We start from the raw sequence: 7,164 nt of genomic DNA on the forward strand, positions 1-7,164 counted from the left end.
CCCTGCAAATTGTCTCATGCACAGTCTTATGTAACATGAAAATGGTCATCAGATGTGGGGAAATGTTCTCAAAGATATGTGCACATTGTAAAAGATGTAAGCAAGTTCTAAACATAATGTAAACTGTTAACACATACATATGTTGTAACATGAACTGTACCTGACCATCGTAAAGGTGTTCGTAAAATATCTGTTGTAGGTTTCAGAACAAAAATTGCAGGTGATGAGTCGTTTGACACAGAACACCAAAGGCTTATCAAAAATGATAATGTTTAGAAATACATGTCCATGTTCTGAGAGATGTGTCCATGCTGTTAACAGATATGTGCAAGTTCTAAATATAATGTACACTTATATATGGATGGTGTCAACACATTGTTGTTTTAACTTTAATGTACATGGCGATCATTAAGTTACATAACGTTTAACATTGTTGGTAGTCCTCAGCGCATCGTCAAACATGATGAGCCGTTTGCTGCACATTCAGAACGTCAGATATGTTTGGCAAATACGTTTTAATTTCAGAAGGCTGTACATGCCATCAACTGAATTAAAAAAATATGTATTGTGTTGTAGCCTTGTAGGGCAGAAACCGCAGTACATCAACACATATACCTTTACAGCAGAATAACTAATATTATTGACATATCTTTCAGAACCTTGACACTTTACCTAGTATTCTAACATCTTGAATACATGCCATTACACTTTTACTTCCATATCTGTATCTATTTTGCATAACAATTAGTTCAGTTGTTACTACAGTTACAGTAGAATGAATTTTTCTCCTTTTTTTTTAAGTAAAATGTTGTATGCTCTTCCCAAAAAATCAGTCACTTTGCCTCTTGCAATTGTTTGCATATTTGCATAAATTAGAGCTGCAGCTTTCCTCCTTTGTTTTGAATTTCATTCCATTGATGTATCGTGTCCCTGGTATGATGAAGAATCTTATACATATATAGGACAAACCTAATCAACCTAAACAAGAAAGGCCCTTGTCTGTAATCTTTAACGATCTTTGGAATTAAATGATCCATCAAAGCATACCAACGTCCTTCCTATCGTTGGACGAAATCATGATGTCATCACATCTAATGTAAATGAGGTTTGGTAATTTCTTTTCTTTGTTTACCTCAGCGGCCACATGGTCATGGGAGACTCCTTCAATACTTCACTCTTCAAGCAGACATTTCAACGAGTTTTCAGCAAAGATGTCAAGGGAGAATTCAAGATGGCATTTGGTGCTACCCTGGAAATAAAGGTAGGCTAGGTCAAAGGGGATGGACCACACTTTAATTTATATCAAATGTGGCCATTAAAAGCCAGTTTATGTAGTTGTTTGATCCAGAGAAATTCAATTTGAGTAGTCACAAGTCCTCCTTTTAGAGCAAATGAAATAGTCTTGCACTTTCCAACATAAAAAAATATTATCTAGACAAATTCCCTGAATGACCTAAATGTTTATCGTTGTCAAAAATTTCTTTCTTTTTTATGTTGGAATATTACCATGTTACATAAGGCCTAGTGTCAAGCCTGATGACCATATGTTTCTTCAAATTGCACTAAATTTTGTTTGTTATTGGAAAGTCCCAAATATGGCCGTTTTCACATTGTTTGATTGACTTTAGCGATTGAATTCCAAAGTTGATGGCTAGTTAGCTTTAGATAAAGTGAACTGTTCTCTGCTTATCACTGTTGCTATTCTAGTACTGTCTTCAATACGGAGTGCTTTCTGATGTAGAAGTAAAAATTTAAGTTTATGACATGTCAATGTGTGTACAGCCTTGGTGCCCATTTCCTGAAATTGTGAACCTCTGGTATATGACATCACAACATCCTTTTGATAGACCTCTCGAGAGCTAAAGGTGTCTGGAATTATCGGGCCCTGCATCTCGCTAGGAGTGAAGAGCTCATCCGTGTCTGACACAGAGATCGGCATTGGAGGAACCTGCCAGTGGCGATTCTGCAGCCTCTACCCAAATACCACAGCTGCACTGTTCTTTGAAGTGGTGAACCAGGTGAGTACCCTCTGCAACTGGTTAGAAGTAGGAATGGAGGGAAAGAAACCTTGAGGATGAAAATTAAAATGTTTCTTGTGGGATCTTCTTCTGAATTCAGGCCCAAATAACCAGCCCTTTTGTGGGTTCTTCTTCTGAATGTAGGCGCAAATTACCAGCCCTTTTGTGGGTCCTTCTTTTGAATGTAGGACCACTTACCGGCCCTTTTGTGGGTTCTTCTGAATGCAGGCCCAAATTACCAGCCCTTTGTGGGTCCTTCTACTGAATGTAGGCCCAAATTACCGGCGCTTTTGTGGGTTCTTCTTCTGAATGCAGGCCCAAATTACCAGCCCTTTTGTGGGTCCTTCTGAATGTGGGCCCAAATTACCAGCCCTTTTGTGGGTTCTTCTGAATGTAGGCCCAAATTATCAGCCCTTTTGTGGATCCTACTGAGTGTAGGCCCAAATTACCAGCCCTTTTGTGGGTCCTTCTGAATGTAGGCCCAAATAGCCAGCCCTTTTGTGGCTTCTTCTTCTGAATGTAGGCTTTGGTGAAGATTGGATATTTCTTCATCTGAGTATGATAAAAATGATCTGTGCATCTGTAAGAGGCATACTATATGGTATTGTACTGAGTTACAGAGGCACACTATATAGTATTGTACTGAGTTACAGAGGCATACTATGTATTGTACTGAGTTACAGAGGCACACTATGGTATTGTACTGAGTTACAGAGGCATACTATATAGTATTCTACTGAGATACAGAGGCATACTATATAGTATTGAACTGAGTTACAGAGGCATACTATATAGTATTGAACTGAGTTACAGAGGCATACTATATGGTATTGTACTGAGTTACAGAGGCATACTATATGGTATTGTACTGAGTTACAGAGGAATACTATATGGTATTGTACTAAGTTACAGAGGCATACTAGGTATTAATGAGTTACAGAGGCATACTACATGGTATTGTACTGAGTTACAGAGGCATACTATATGCTATTGTACTAAGTTACAGAGGCATACTATATGGTATTGTACTGAGTTACAGAGGCATACTCTATGGTATTGTACTGAGTTACAGAGGCATACTCTATGGTATTGTACTGAGTTACAGAGGCATACTATATGGTATTGTAATGAGTTACCATGATAGAACAATTTCATCTTTGCTAAGAGAATACTGTTTATCACTTCTTCATCCAATTGGTGATTTCAGGACTATACCACACCTTAAATTACCTTAAATTCCGGCCATTCATTCTTGTGAGAAAAGCGATTAATAATAGTTGTCAACATCCTTTGTTGTATTGTGTGATTACTTTGGTGTCATTTGATACGGTTAATAAAAGTTTGCCGGTTTTAAAGTACATTTCATACAATATACACATTGATATGGTATTTTATGCATATGACGTTCTCAGTTGTTATTTTATTTTTCCTGCGTTCTACTAATCACTAATTCACCTCCATTCTCCCTAATACGTAATATACTTCATTGAAGAACTGCGTCAACCGTTGGATAATTGACGCAATATGGTTAGATGAAATAGTGAACAAACTCTTCATGGAAAGTAAGCCCCCATGTCCTGATCAAGTTTCAACAACAACATGCTACAGACCCCAGATACGTTACTCAGGGAAGTGATCAAATATCAAAGTGAAAACTCAAGACTAGTGATCGGTGTGTTTTCTAGTCTTCACAACGCACTGTGCACTTTGAGCATTCATCCACTTTCTGTGATCCGCAAAATTAGTTTTGTGCAACTTGGAAAAAGATCTCAGATGAAACTATGGATCTATTTTCCAGGATAAGTGAATCATACACTTCGGACAATAGCTGGATTACTTAGATTATAACGTATCCCAAGAAAAAAAACAGACCAATTCTTCGTAGGAGAAATTGACGTCACAGTGTATCTGGATGTCGTAAATATCTAACTCGGATCTAATAGTGCTTGAGTGGACAGCAGATTCCTCCCACCCCAGAAATCAGTGTAAAGTGCAATGCACCTCAGCGTTCTGCTGCAAACTAAGGGTCTGATCTTGTGTGACACCAGTGTACCCTAGCCACAACCACCACCCCACCACCACCACACATTATGTGATCTTGTGTCTCCACAAGACAACCAAGGTTCACTGTTACAATTTTACTAGGACTACATTTGCGGGTGTAGAGGGCAATTAATGTACTACTCCTTGCAAATTTATGCTGTTATTGTTTAAGAGTTAAGATGTACTCTTCCCTTCAGAACATAAGAATCCAATAATCAGTTTGGCATGGTCAGAGATTATCACTGTTCCAATTTTCGTCTGAAAAAAATGAGTTTTTTTTTCTAGTAAATTTGTGATTTTAAGACCCACTTCCCATGTCACTGTTTTATATGCTGTAAAGAAATTTGGGAAACCTTAAAATTTGATATTAATCAAAGCAGAATGATGGAAAACTTTCAAGTCGTATTAAGCACATGGGTAAACAGTATCATATTCTATGGTCCTGTCTGACAAATCTCCAATGATTTCTCTGTAGCTCCGCAAATAAGAACACTTGATGGATCTCACAAGTACATGTTCTATGCCAAAGTGCCATAGTTAACGACATTCTTTTAATCACACATTTAGGCGGTCTGTATGAAGGTATTTATAGATGGCATGCCAAGAAGTGGGTTAAACTTACGTCAAGTATCTCCTGCTGAAGAGAGATCAAAGGCTTCCGTATCGAAATGGTTGACATTTCTTTACTGATACACCTCACATTCAAGAACATTTGCTCTAAAAGTGTTTTGACTTGTCAACTTTTTTTTCTGGTCTCTTCATCCTTCAGTGCATCTTGAAATTATCTCATTTCATACCTCGTAAAAGGGAACAGACCTCACTCGCTGGTAGTTTGTAATTACATGTGGTTTTTCTCTTTTGTTGTCATGGTGACAGTGTGTTATTATTAGCTAAACTCAACTCGGACGGTGCTGGGATATCCATCAAAAGTCTAAGACAGTTTGATAAAAGTTTCATTTAATCCAAGATATCAAGTGATATCATTCGAATCTATTTGTAGACTCTGTGGTTATAGTAACTTATTAAAATCTTTCAAAAATTCCTCTAGTAAACATATGTAGTTAAATTCCCTCGATCAGGTATTCTGTCTAATTCTGCCCACTGATACTTGGCAGTAACCGTGATTTGAACTCGCGCTTGTGGTTGATACACGGTTACACAATTCTATAGCCTCTCACAGTTGAATGAGTCACCATTGGGCCCCCATGCTGGTATTATGTGCAACTCAAAATAATAAAAAACATGAGACCTCAAGCGATCTGGATGAAAGACTTTCTGTTGTACTATAAACCAAGGCTAATCCCTCTTCTTGTGTCACTGCAAAGGCAGGAATCTGTTTCAAGGGATTGGTTTAATGTTATATACATAGAAAAGATTCCTGTACTTTGGTAGCTTAAGTAGCTTTTGATTAGACTGATTACTTTTTTTCATTGCTATTTTGATACTGAGTCCCACAACATTGTGGTTTGCTTAAACACGACTAGTCAATTACCGGAGCTGTTGCCGAGTGGATAAAGGCGGTGGCATTTGAAGCAATAAGGCTTAGCAATCGGGAGGTTCCATGTTCGATCCCCGGCCGGGTCATAGTAAGGGGGCAGGGGGTATTTCATCCAAGAGCAATCTATGGTTTTCCCTTTTGAAATGACTTTCTAAATTGAAAAGGTTCCAAATTTGAGTTTAAAATGTTGAATTGGAAGCCACGCGACATGTAAGTTGTAACCCATAAGCCATTGCGGGTTTCTCCCATATTTGTGATCACTTAAGTGTTGTAAAATAACTGCTGTTACACATGTTTCAACTTGAATAGTAGTAAAGATTTCGGGGTGGAAATGTTGCATATGGATTCATTTGTTGGAAATGTCTGAATGGGGTGTCCTAGTTTGATCAATAACAATTTTAATTTGAGTAAAACTCTGTAAAAAAGAACAAAATGCATAAAGCTACTTCAGAAAATTGGGGAAATAGGTCTGGCAACAGTCGTGTTTGTGACATACCTGTAATTGGCCGTGACAGGTTTACTGTATTAGCTAATCGCCATCTCTGTTGTACATTTGTTGTTGTTAATGCAGTATTTCACTATTTACACTGTTGACTAGTTATATATATATATATATATATATATATATATATATATATATATATATATATGTATGAATATATATATATATGTATATTCATACATATATATATATATTCATACATATATATATATTCATTGATATATATATATATTCATTCATGTGTCTATGTGAGGGTATCCAGAATTCATTTTTTATAGTGAGTTGTTCTTTAATTTTAACCTTTAACTTTAGCTGTGTGGAATTTTCTGCCTTTTACAGCATGCTAGTATTTTTAAGTCCCAGTATTTTACACTTTGCCAGATTATTCATCGGATAATACTTTCTGTTCAGTACATCCAATTTCCAGGTACTTTCCAATTCAACCCTGCTCTTTAATATAATAAATTGCCATGGCAGACCACCCAGTTGTGCATGGCACTATGTAATTGGCATCCCGAAGAATGTGGTGACTGTTTAATGTCCTAAATGTTTCTGCCTTTATTCCCTAAAGTGAATCAATTTTCAGACATTTTCTATTACCCTGTCCACAGTTTTGGTATATTGGAATGATTAATATATAATTTTTTTCTTTTAAGCAAAAGCAAGAACACAGATGTGAAGCATTGTATTAAACACTTCAAAAATATTTGTAAGGCTTATTGGTGACATTTGTTTTTTTTTGTGACGTTTGCTTTATTTGTGGCATTTGTCTGATAGCTTGAGCCTAATCTTGTTTTATATAAACCTAAACTAACCCCTTTAAGGTTTATCCAACTTGACAAAGAATAACAGAATGTATCATGGTGAGACATTCTTGTGCAAGCAACATTTTCTCTCCCCCCCCCTCCCCACACCCTGATTGATCAGTTCATTTGCAGCACAGTTTGCAAGTGATCTGTCTTCCCATAATGACTGAAGCTGCTTGTACACTTAATTATGAAATTGTTTGACTCTCTTAATTGCCTCATTTAATACATCTGTTCATGGCAGAACTTTATTAAAGTCCTAGTTCTTTTATAAATATAGAGTATACCAAGTCTTTT

General features: G+C 36.8%; 1 protein-coding gene across 1 annotated transcript in view; it reads left to right on the forward strand.

The window, feature by feature from the left end:
- LOC139970499 (protein transport protein Sec23A-like) overlaps positions 1 to 7,164 on the forward strand; it is a 49,767-nt gene that overhangs the window by 8,718 nt on the left and 33,885 nt on the right. The window contains exons 10-11 of the mRNA XM_071976259.1: positions 1,138 to 1,261; positions 1,848 to 2,018. Of these exons, the coding sequence (XP_071832360.1) occupies positions 1,138 to 1,261; positions 1,848 to 2,018 (295 nt within the window). The remainder of the gene's footprint in view (positions 1 to 1,137; positions 1,262 to 1,847; positions 2,019 to 7,164) is intronic.

This window comes from Apostichopus japonicus, chromosome 8, assembly GCF_037975245.1.
Source record: "Apostichopus japonicus isolate 1M-3 chromosome 8, ASM3797524v1, whole genome shotgun sequence".
Lineage (NCBI taxonomy): Eukaryota > Metazoa > Echinodermata > Holothuroidea > Aspidochirotida > Stichopodidae > Apostichopus > Apostichopus japonicus.